A 12,697-nucleotide genomic window follows, 5' to 3' on the forward strand; every position below is an offset into this window, starting at 1 on the left:
CCATATATGAGAGGTTTAAAGTCATATGGTTGAAGACGCATGATTTCAGCGCGATAAACATGATAATCAGAACCAAAACAGATGTTTTTTAGCAGGTCCAAACTGTAATTGCCGCAGCTCTATTCTGGAAAAGAGGGCGGGGAACAGCAGCTCATTTGCATTTAAAGAGACAGGCACGAAAAACAGCGTGTTTCTGCTTCCACTCAAACTAGGCATTTTCAAAACGATATTATAAATGAACTGTGGGGTATTTTGAGTTGAAACTTTACAGACACATTCTGGGGACACCAGAGACTTATATTACATATTGTAAAAAGGGGCATAATATGTCTCCTTTAACTAAATAGTAACACAGTTAAATGTAATCTTCATCAAATCTAAAATTGAATATCCATTTTTCATAATGTACATCATAATGTTGTGATGCCTAAATTTACTTGTAGCATTTATTAGGTTTTAGTTCTTAATATTTACATTTTTATTTATGTAGATAAAATAATATACAGTATTAATATCAACCATCAAATAATAATAAATGATAAGTATAGGCCAGTATTTTAATTCTTGATGCATCTCAATTTGTCTACAACTGTATACAGGTTCAAATCTTTGTTGTGTTATGAAGTCTCTTTGTTGCTCCAAGATTCTACATAAAACTGTGCTAAAATATGTCTACAGAAATAGACCAAGCAGGTATAATAACATGGAGAAATTAGACACCTCACTTGTACAGTTATCCATTTACTAATCTGTAATAACAACTGCCTAATTTGTAATAATCAGTGGCACATATAATGGTGAAGTACAGATGACATGCTGAAATGAGGCTAGTGTACTTACAGTGTAAATACTCGGCTAGGTCTCCTCCATTGCAGTACTGTAAGAGGAGACAGACAAACACTGTAAGTGCACAGTCAACACAAAGCAAACTCTCATCAAAAGAAAGAGTAATCACAATAACACCAGGGCTTCAAATGGCTTTATGCTGACAATAATAACAGAGAAGTGTGAATTAAGCTTAGCATAAAAGACATCCTGCAAGGGGAGGTGAAATTTGACCTTTGATTGTTTCTCTCTCTCTACTTAACACCAAGTCTATTTTGAGGTTTACAGTGGGTGTGTGAGAGGTGCAGCATGCCATCTGGACTCACCTCCATGACAAGATAGACACATCCCAATATCTCCTGCAGACAGAGACACAGAGACATGAGACACACCATTAAACATTTACAATTGATTATATGAAAGAAACACCCAGCAACATGCCATCTGACAGCCATGGCACGGATTCTTCACTGTCTAGATCAGGACAGACCTCGGGCTGGACTCTCAACAGATGCCTGAGTCACATTGACTCATCATACAAAGCCTACAATTACCTAAGCTTTCTATGAATAGTCTGTTATCATAGTGTGAGCTCACATGCAATACAAATCACAATATGTGCTTGCATTTCACGACAGGTTATATTTTATGCACTCTTTCAGGTGCAGAAATTTCTAATTTTGTGTTAGAGGTATTTATTTATATTATTATTATTATTAATTTTCAAGATTTATTTTTCTATTTTGTGAAAACTTTGATGGGTGTGTAGGGCAGGGAAAATGTAATGCACAGGAGGAAATAACAGAGCTGTAGGTTTTTTTTTGTGTTCAAAGCTAAAAAATAAGACTGCTTAATTCATATGCTGCTGTATGTAAAGTCAAAAAATATAATAATCAAATTATTATTATTATTACTGCTACTACTACTATTACTAATTATAAATTAATTATTTATAAAAATTCTATAAATTAATTACATTAACCTTTAAAAAAATAAATATGATAATATGAATTAAAAATGAGTATTAAGTAATAACAATAAAAATATTACTAATATTATACTTATTCAAAAACTATTACAAATAATTTAATTCATATAATAATTAATAATTCTTATCACTATTATTATTATTATTATTATTATTATTATTATTATTAATGAATTGTGTGGATGTCCTACTGTGTTCATTTAATAATAATATATATTTGGCAGCATTTCAAACAACTGTCCATATATCAAGCAAGTTTTAAAGATGCTTCTGTCTAGACTACTAAAGATATTATGCTTTTATGCTAATCAGTGCACAAAATAAATGCACACAGTGCAAAAAAATGCTTTTTGCTTGACAGACTCTTAAAGTGCAGTAGTCACAAGGAGAAACCATTTCAAAATGCCCTTTGACTTCTAGCCTGCATAATCAAACCCAATGCGGATTCCAGGTGGTTTGTTACCCCTTCATGTCCATGAATTATACTGAACAAATTCTGCTCCTGAAAGGTTTAATGGAGCGGATCAATATGTCCGCACACAGACCAAGTGCCATGGTGACCAGTTTGAATGAGGCATTTACATGGCCCACTTGTTGTGCAACAAAAGTCCCATTTGGCCGATGTCCATGCAGGCTCTGCGTGTTACCGCAGTCAGGACAGAAGCAGGTGTCATTACCCACAGGTGACTGACATACAGATCAGCAGCCAGGCGGCATGACAGACTGCTGGGAGCAGCATGCATTAGTGAGCATGTGTGTTTAAATAGCATATTACATGAGCAAAAAAAAAAAACTTGGTTCATAAAAGGTAACAGCCCTGTATGACTGCAAAGTTGTGTAACAGCTAATTTTATAAGTGTGACACAATTATTGTGGATAAAGGCTTAATGTTAAGCTTCCTGTTTGTGTGTGTGTGTGTGTGTGTGTGTGTTGCTGAACCCGTGAGAAATGAAACCAGGCCATCAGCAGTAATGCAAAGTAAACTAAGTAAAGCCCTGCCCAAGGCTATAGACCCCACACAGGGCAAAATACACTTAAATTATCTTCTCTAGACATTACCCACAGGTGACTGACATACAGATCAGCAGCCAGGCGGCATGACAGACTGCTGGGAGCAGCATGCATTAGTGAGCATGTGTGTTTAAATAGCATATTACATGAGCAAAAAAAAAAACTTGGTTCATAAAAGGTAACAGCCCTGTATGACTGCAAAGTTGTGTAACAGCTAATTTTATAAGTGTGACACAATTATTGTGGATAAAGGCTTAATGTTAAGCTTCCTGTTTGTGTGTGTGTGTGTGTGTGTGTGTGTTGCTGAACCCGTGAGAAATGAAACCAGGCCATCAGCAGTAATGCAAAGTAAACTAAGTAAAGCCCTGCCCAAGGCTATAGACCCCACACAGGGCAAAATACACTTAAATTATCTTCTCTAGACATATTTACAAGGCCCTGGAGACGACTGTCAAAACATTATGACTCATTAGCATACAAGACAAAGGACTTTCGCAACAACAAAAGACTACAACAACATAAAGCTTAACGAACAAAGTTAAAGGTTTCCATGAGTGTAGGATGGGTTTCACTAAGCATAAGTGTCATTTCTTGTGCTATTGTTCAGCTTTCATGCAGGACAGCAGCCAGCCACCTGTGCACATTGTTCTGTCAGGTGAACCCACTGCTTGGCAGCTGTCTGATGAGCAGCGGATCAACCCTGGTGGACAAACTCATGTCAAATACTGTAAGTGCTGGCCAGATGTAAATTAGACTGATCCTGGAGCCAGTTAAAGGGGGTAGTCCTGTAACTGCAGGCTTGTATAGTATCAAATGCACCTGTGTCGGTTCTAACAGTGATTGAAGCATGATGGAGTGAGCACGAATTATTAGTGTGCATTCACTGTCAGGTCATTCTCTAAGGATAATGTGGTGAGAGGTTTGACTAACTATGCAGTGTGGTTCATTCAGCTGCAATTCAGTCAAAAGTTACAATTTAAAAGAGCAACTGGGACTAGATGCCTTGTGTAGTAGAGTAATGCTGTTACACTAAATATACATTTAAAAAAAAGGATTCATTTCATTAACAATTTACTTTAATTGTACCTTAATTTAGATCTGAGATTTCCAAACTTTTGCGTCAGCCGAACCCCTTTGACCTATAATATATTTACTTAAAGCACCCCCTGAGATTTTAAGTTAATATTTCAATAATTTAACAACACATTCATATGTTCACTCCTCTTTTGTCGATCAATGACATACAGGTAAACAAATAAAATATTTTGTCGTAAGTATTTTATTTAGATTTTTTTCTTCTTTCATTTATATATTTAAATGATCATTTAATTTAATTAACAATTATAAATTATTATACATATACAAAATTACATAATTATAAGAAGAAGACGACGAAAAATTGTAAATGTGGACAAACTGTAATAATATAAAAGAATTAGTTATTTAATGTGAGTAGATTAAAATTCATTATTCTTTTATCTTGTCTTCTGGTATTTTGAACAGTACAAACAATCTGAAGTAAACCTGTTATACTTGCTCAAAGGCACAATACCGCAGGTTCGAAGCTGTAACACTGTGTTGTGTTTCTTAATATCTCCACACTTGAGACAACCACCTGTCATCAGATCAGCCTGAATGCCCGGAGTCCTGTCCTCTATTCATTAAGATACATTGATAAGGGTATCCTACATCAGACAAGTCTGTTCTGTATGCAAATGATAGAGACAGGCAGTTAAAAGGGAGTCCTGGGCTGCCTGCCAGGTTCTGGCTAATACATGCACAGGTGTCAGGTGTTTACTTCAACAGACATCTGTCATGGCTGCCATTGTTTCTTGCCTGTTTACTTTTAGTACTTTAGCCACAAGAGACATTTGAGGTGATCAATTTTCTGTGCCTCTCAAGGAGTCCAGCTTGAAATCACAGAGATGCAACATGGAATTATTACTCATGGTGAGTCATATATAGACTACATCTATTCACCATGGCTAAAAATGCTGATAAATAGCCCACAGAGCGTGACGTCAGGGGCGGGGCTTAACATTTAACCAATCAGATGACGGGAACTGCACCCATAATATCAACACTGAGCCATGCCATATTCCAGCTATAAATATCTTTGGTAACATGGAAAAAGCTCTATGTTTTAATAGAATAGAAACCACTTAAAAATAACACAGTTGGCTTACACATATACCGCGAACAACTAACTTAAATTCGTCCGAGTTATAGCATACAATTAGTAGGTACATACCTGAAAGTCTAGTAAGCTGACAATGTTCTCATGTTTCAGCTCCTGCGAAAACACACATTCACTACATTAGCGAGCAGAAGTCATAAATGCAATTGCTTCTATAAGGAGGTGATGATATTTGCTAAACCCTTTACGCTGTTTATATCAATAGCTAATCGTTGTTTTGGCACAAAGAAGCCTTTCAGATAGCGAGAACCGCTCAAATGACCTCGCAAGTCGGATTTCGCAATGTTTACTATTTTTCGGAAGATATTTAATTAATAAATAAATAAAATTAAACAAATAACATGTATAGCAAGCAAACCTGTGCGCACACAGACGCACCCAGAGTGTAACTAGGAAACTCACCTTTAATATCCTGATTTCTTTTCCTAGTAGCGACTGTGATTTGGCGAGGTTTTTCTTGTTAATGCATTTCACCGCCACTTCAAAATCATGTTTCTGTGAATGAAGACATCGATTTGCGTTATGGCATTCGTGTCGAGTAATTATTCGCATGTCGAGCCACAGTATACAGCTCAACAGGCATCAGCATTACGAAATGCTCATCATAGCGTTACCTGTTTATGTCTTCCTTTGAATACCACAGCAAAAGCGCCGTGTCCTATCAAGTCCTTCCTGCTGAATTCGTATTTTCCAACGCTTTCCATCGCGTATAGAGATTAAAACTGCTCCGTAAAGCCACAGGTGAGATCAGGGTGTGAGGGATCCGTGTGTGCGACCCGCATCCGCTGCTGCTTTGCACCCAAACAAGCTGACACTTCGGTCATGATCGGTATTCGCTACCTACTTGTTGATAAAAACAAAGTCACTGTCATCTTGATCGTACTATGTTAAAACACTTTTGTACAAAATATACTAAATTAGATTGTGAAACTGTCAGAAACAGAGTCGGCCGTGACGCATCGGGTTCAGACTCGTTTACTGCACTGTTTTGGTCGTCACTTTCCAAACAAAGCTTGAACCGTGCGTGTGCATTACACGCATGCGCACTACTGCTCTGTCCGTGCTCTAGTGGCTTGATGTGCGCATGGCATGCGTATGCCAAGGAGCCGGTGCAAAACGTGAACCCTCGTGAACTGCTGCTGTTGACCACTTTTCAACGTTGTATGTGGACAAATATACACTACTGGTCAAAAGTTGAGAATAATTATGATTTGTTGTTGTTGTTGTTGAAAAAAAAAAAGTATCTTGTGCTCACCAAGGTTACATGTTTAATAAAAAATACAGTAAAAACAGCAATATTGTAAAATATTATTAAAATTTTAAATTATTATTTTATATTTTAAGATATTTTAAGAATGTAATTTATTCCTGTGATGACAAAGCTGAATTTTTTGCATCATTACTCCAGTCTTTAGTCACATGATCCTTCAGAAATCGTTCTAATATTCTGATTTGCTGCTCAAGAAACATTTCTTATTTTTACTAACATTGAAAACAGCTTTTGCTGCTTAATATTTTGGTAGAAACCGTGATACCTTTTCTCCTCAAGATTCTTTGATGAACAGATACGCTTAGTTTAAACAACTGTCACTTTATATTGTTGAATAAAAGTATCACGCTCTTTTATCTCTTTTTAAAAATCGTACTTACACAGCCATTCAAAACTTGGGTATGACAATTTTCTCAAAAACATTAAGAAGCAAAAACTGTTTTCAACAATAATATCAGTAATACAAATCTAACAGCAAGTATTCATTATTATTAATATATCATGATGTACATTAACACCATCAACATAAATAATAAATTACAGATTAGTTCATAAGTTAACGAATAATTAACCTATTGTTTTCTATTCAAATCCACAAACAAACCCCAAATTATGTATGTATGTATTTATTTATGGATGTGTGTTTGTACATCGTAATCAAATGTTACATAACCTGCCCATACGGCTATTATGTAAAATTATATTGTCTGTCTGCCATTTAGAAAGTTACACATTAACACCACAAAGTAAGATAAAGTCAGAAGATTATATTAATCTAACATTATCAAGCTGCCCTTAAGTTATACCAAATAACTAAATCATAACATAACAAGCGTAACTGCCTGTGAAGCAGTTTCCTCTTTTCATGGCGTAGTTTTAGACTGTTTAGAGATGACAACATTGCCCTCTTGTGACAAAATTGCAGTATTACACTCGTACACCAAAATGCGATGTAAAAATAATTAAATAGGCAAAGCCAGAGCTTGTACATGAACTTGATAGACGTACACGTAGCCACTAAAAAGTTGTATGATCTATCAGATGTATTATTAAGATAAAATGATGTATTATTAAGACATCGGTGTTGTTGCTAAAGCCTATTTAAATGACAGTCCAGACAATCCTTAGATTTGTGAGATAGCCTATATGACTTGATAGAAATTTAGTTTTAAATTATTTTTTTTTTTGCCTTTTTGTTTTAATTGAAAGGAATTAGACTGATGGGATCGTTTCCCCATCCATGTAACAGAAAATTTAGTCCATAAGGAGTTCATTAAAAAGAGGCGGCATTCCCAAATGATCCACTTCAGGATCAGGAACCGTTTTCCATGCTGTTTTTCAGTAAATCACATTAAGGAGTCCTGGTCATTGTCTTCTCTTTTGGACGTCACAAACGGTTTGCATCACCCTAGTCTTGTATGAATAAGAGCATTATGTGAGCACTCTGCATGGGTTATTATAGCCTATCATTCATAATATTAAACTGAACGTTTGCCATATAAACACCTCCACCCCAAATCTAATGATATATGACACACTGGTGGATGATTATTCATATTCTGCTCCCCTTCTGCCCATAAAACACGTGTAGCTGATAAGCAGCACTGCATTTGAAAAAGCCGCCTGGGAGCTTCATCAGTCATGCAGTGAACGGAATCAATGAATCTGCATAATCTGCTTTTGTATCTCAACCGAGCTCCTCCCGGTCACGCTGTAAACTGCCAAATCATTGAGACATCGAGCATGTAAGAGGTTTTAGCCTCTGACATGAGCCATGATGACACTTCCTGCAGAACAAGCGTCATTCTCTCCAGTGCTGTCTTGGCAACAAACAAACAAAAAGTAGTAAAAAGTAATGAGACTAATGTTCAGTCCAGCCTGTCTGTTTGTTTTTCATTCATGCCTGCGGTCTGTTTCTTTCTTCACTTACCATGTTGAGTTCTGGGTGTTGTAACACGTAGGCCTATTAGATGTTTGGGGTCAGTAAGTTTTGTAAATATTAAGCTGCACATTGATAAAATAAGAAGTTTCTTGACCACCAAATCAGAATATTAGAATGATTTCTGAAGGATCATGTGACACTGAAGACTGGAGTAATGTTGTTGAAAATTCAGCTTTGCCGTCACAATGTAAAATGTAAAATATAGGTGATGTAAATTGTAATAATAATACTTCATCCCAAATGTTTTAATGATATAATGTAGGCTACATGGGGTTAAATCACAATCACACACGTCCACCATCCTCCTCCTCAGCTGACAGAGGTTGTTAGACATAAAACCGAAAGAATTCCTGTGACAAAACACTTTAAATCTAAAATCCCTGGAAATCGTGTCTATCTGAACAGCTTACTTGTATTATAGCTGAATTTGTATTGTTGAATTCTCACAAAGCTTAATCAGAAGGAAAAGTTAATATTTTTAAGACAAAATGGTAAAACTTAAAAATGCAGCAATAAACAATGTCTAAAGAGAACTTTATTCAAAACAGACCTGTACAGGGCATATTGCATAATGACTTTCATTAAAAATATAATGGATGGCAAAGACAATGAAAACGTCGTCAGTTTTTATTTTACATGTGAAGACATTCAGCATGGGTATGGTTTTTAATGCCTCACTGTCCATATAAATCCTTCTTCACAGTAAACCCTAATGAAGGACTCACAAAGAGGGTCCCTTTCAACATAAACACAGAAAACACATTTAATAACCTCATCAATATCCATCACATATCCCTGTCCTGTTGGTGAATAAGCAGTCCGCATTATAGGGAGGGTTTGTTAGGGATTCACATCATGAAAATGATGTTTGAAATGAACAGTGAGTGAATCTGTGGCAATAGATTTCTGCAGTTTGTAAATATTTTGCTTCTATTAAATCAATTCTGCAGATTTATCCTTAGAATTAAACACAGAAAAAGTCTTAATAACCGGATCTCTTATAAATGACACTCTTATAAAAAAGATACGTGGGAATATATGACGTACAAATATGTACAACTCATGTATGTCATATCACAATACAGTTTTTAGACTTAAAAGTTTTTATTTAGCATAAAAGAGGACTGTGAAAAATTCATTTGCATTAGAACAGAATAAATCAAGAAAAGAGAATCAATCAAAAACGTCACAGAAAGATTTCTCACAATTATATACTTAAGAACAACACTCTTTACTGGAATTTGCAGAACTAAGGCACTTTATATTTTACAGCATAATCTCAGAACACTGCTATGGCCATTTGTGTGTGTGTTCTGAGATCATACTGAGCTATTTAATACTTCCGAAGCATGTGTAATCTAAAAATATATAAGTCAAATCTTCTATGGTGAACTATCGCTCCATGTTCCTGCTGATAATAACGTCAGCATTTTCATAAGAAAAAAACATCACATGAATGGGTTAAAGACACATAAATATAGTGAATGTACCTTGATTGAAAGACACTGCATAAACAGTTTCAAATATTAAATAACAATCGGACAAGAAGTGCACTTGGCCTTTAAATGTTCATTTGGGAGCAACTCTCTTGAACTTTTGGTACTAATATAAAGTACCTTCTGTAGTTTGTTCTTGGCAGAGAGCATGAACACTAAGACATTCACTCATAAACTACAAACAGTAGCTGATTAAGCTATAATGTTGATAACAACAGTGTTGCGATACTGTATAAGATCTTTCAAGCAGTATCAAAGTCTTGTTGGAGCATGACGACGGCAATAATTTAAAGATATAAATGGTCACACATTAATACTACACTGATTTGTTTAGGTACCAATAAATATGTCTACGACGGCACAATTACAGACACTGTGGCTGTGTGTCCCCCACACTGGCGTTAAGGCATTTAGCATCAGTTCTGTGCTATGTACATCACAAAAGTGTTTACCTTTACGAAATGACGCATACTAATACATATCATGACATTATGAAAACTATTTGGCACTGTGCATGAATAGGGTATAATTAGGTGTTCAGGTACTATTTTAAAGAGACACAAGACCCATGTTTATTGTTCTAGGAATGATTAAATAAGCTATTATCTAATATGAAATTAATCTAGCATGAAATACATCAAATGTCTGTAGGCCTGACCCACTTCAGAGGTCTTGACCTTCTCAACAGCATCAAAAATATTTAAATGACATAACAAAGCCATATTTATTATAGTATAAAAATTGAATGTGTTTGTTTCATATCATGTTATTTTAATAATTAATATTAGTATTTATTAACATAATTTATTAAGTCATTTGTTAATCACCAAAAACATTATTTATCTATATCTCATCCGCATCCCTTTTAAAAAGTAACATTCATATATATATATATATATATATATTATAAAGTTGTGCAACATTATAAATGACCTTCTGAGATTGACCATCAATATTTCATTGACCTCTTGTAAAAAAATAAAAAATAAAAATTAACCAATAATTTGGTTAAAAACAAGTGCCATTTACAATACTACATTAAAAAAGAGAAAACCATCACAATAATGAGGAAGAACTCCAGAGATTTTCGCCAGTATTGTACTTCTCTTCCAGGTCTAATTTAAAGCCATAGTAGATGGGCAGATGGACAAAAATGAATAGAAGCTGCTACTTCACTCAGGCCGGTTGCAAAGAGCGTTCTTATTAAAGTTGAGACACTCCAGACTTGTACTTGATGATTCCTCTGTTTAAAGGACGGCTAAACAGTGGTCCAAATGTAGCACAGGTCTAGTGTGTTATTCAAAATATCAAAGCAAGCAAACAGTTACAGCACGGGTACTGCATCTCAGGAGAGTCTCCTGTCTGTGAGAGTTAGTGTGTTTTCTTGAATTCAGATTCCTTAGAAGACCACATTATTAGCAAACGATCAAAAAGTCATCCCAACAATGGGCCGTGTGTCTTCATCCTATGTTTGTATTAGAGAGATCACCATCAGCAGGAGGAAATGATATCAGAGAGCTCTGTGTTGTGAGTTAACTATTCTACAATTAGCCGCAAGTGTTTGTAGCCATTTCACCATTTGGAGTCCATATAAAATGTGATATAGAAAGGCACATGTTCTACAAGAAATGCTATGCTGCTGTCCTCTTGCTCTCTTTGGACCAGAAGCCATTATACCGCTGATAAATCTATGCGGTTGGCTGAGTTGGTGCTTTTGTCCCATGTGTTCATCTTTGTGGGAGTCACACCGCCCTTGTGGCCGTTCATCTGTGAAAGAAAACCAGATTAATACAGGCTTGGGTTCCAAAACCCCGGTGAAAAAGAAGTGTGCTTAACTGTAACTTGTAGTGTACTTCAAATCTTAAAAAAAAATTAAATAAAAATACATTTTTAAAATACTTTACTTGCAGTTAATATAATAATGATGAAAAAGGCCACTTAAGTGTACTTAGAGTATACTTTCATGAATATTTCTTAACACACTTAAGTACACTTTTACTTCTTAAGTACAAAAGTGTACTGTGTAATAATGTAAAATGAAAGGTTTTACTTTAAAGTACTCGTATTACTCATAATCTTTCGTCACGCTTTAAAAAGTAGCTGACTAACATACTAAAGCACTTGTAAAGTACTTGATTATAGTGTACTGTAGTGTGTTATTTGATATTATAATTAAAGTTAGTTTTTAAATGTTCTAAATTGCAACTTCATTATTACAAATGTGCAATTACAAATATATTTAAATACACGATACAAGTTTTATTAGGAATGACTTTAAAGTATATTTTAGTTTACCATAAATGCTTGTCAGTACATTTGGCAGTACACTTTATCGACATTTCAAATACAACAGAAGTAATTATAAAAAAAAAGATGAACTCGAGTTCTACTTCAGTGAGTCAAAAATACAGTCTTAAGTTCAACTGGATTTAATATAAATTGAACCCCTTAAGCGTCACCCCCATTTTTGAACATAGACGTGAAAGTGCACTATCCAAACTTAAATAGTTATAATTAAGCTATTATGTGTTTTATTTAATTGTGCATAACGTGCAATTAAGTGTCCATTTTATGTAATTCTTAAAAAACATTCAGGACATTCATTTTCACAAGTGTGTGTTTAAATTCACTGGTCATGAGCAATACGAATGTAAAAATCAAAAGAACTGGAATTACTCACTATGTCTGAGTTGAAAGGTTTGACGTTGATGTTGCGGATTGAGCTGCTGGTTAAAGTCCACACTTTAGTTTTGTGTTTGAAAGCAGCCCTCACCTGTAGAGCAGTAACAAGACATGAAATCTGTTAACAAACATCATGATTGACACATTTGCTTTGGTTTTAAGGAGATCGTAATAGTTTGAAAGTGTCTCTCTATAAGTGCATGCACGTAATGCAGTATCAATTTAACATCACTAGATGGCGATCACACTTTAACTCTTATTATTTACACCAGTGTACTGTTTACTG

General features: G+C 35.1%; 2 protein-coding genes across 4 annotated transcripts in view; both read right to left on the reverse strand.

Annotated features, from left to right (window-relative positions):
• LOC107753128 (serine/threonine-protein kinase ULK1-like) overlaps positions 1 to 6,041 on the reverse strand; it is a 24,528-nt gene extending 18,487 nt beyond the window's left edge. For all 3 annotated transcript variants that reach the window (XM_016569254.1, XM_016569253.1, XM_016569252.1), the window contains exons 1-5: positions 5,636 to 6,041; positions 5,424 to 5,516; positions 5,076 to 5,117; positions 1,152 to 1,184; positions 841 to 877 (exon numbers count right to left, since the gene is read on the reverse strand). In XM_016569254.1, coding sequence (XP_016424740.1) covers positions 841 to 877; positions 1,152 to 1,184; positions 5,076 to 5,117; positions 5,424 to 5,516; positions 5,636 to 5,725 — 295 coding nt within the window. In that variant the 5' untranslated portion in view covers positions 5,726 to 6,041. The remainder of the gene's footprint in view (positions 1 to 840; positions 878 to 1,151; positions 1,185 to 5,075; positions 5,118 to 5,423; positions 5,517 to 5,635) is intronic.
• Positions 6,042 to 10,746: 4,705 nt separating this feature from the next.
• LOC107753172 (adhesion G-protein coupled receptor D1-like) overlaps positions 10,747 to 12,697 on the reverse strand; it is a 45,316-nt gene continuing 43,365 nt past the window's right edge. Inside the window, exons 24-25 of the mRNA XM_016569298.1 lie at positions 12,410 to 12,502; positions 10,747 to 11,496 (exon numbers count right to left, since the gene is read on the reverse strand). Coding sequence (XP_016424784.1) covers positions 11,401 to 11,496; positions 12,410 to 12,502 — 189 coding nt within the window. The 3' untranslated portion in view covers positions 10,747 to 11,400. The remainder of the gene's footprint in view (positions 11,497 to 12,409; positions 12,503 to 12,697) is intronic.

Source organism: Sinocyclocheilus rhinocerous, unplaced genomic scaffold (genome assembly GCF_001515625.1).
Source record: "Sinocyclocheilus rhinocerous isolate Xijiao unplaced genomic scaffold, SAMN03320098_v1.1 scaffold20, whole genome shotgun sequence".
Taxonomy (NCBI): domain Eukaryota; kingdom Metazoa; phylum Chordata; class Actinopteri; order Cypriniformes; family Cyprinidae; genus Sinocyclocheilus; species Sinocyclocheilus rhinocerous.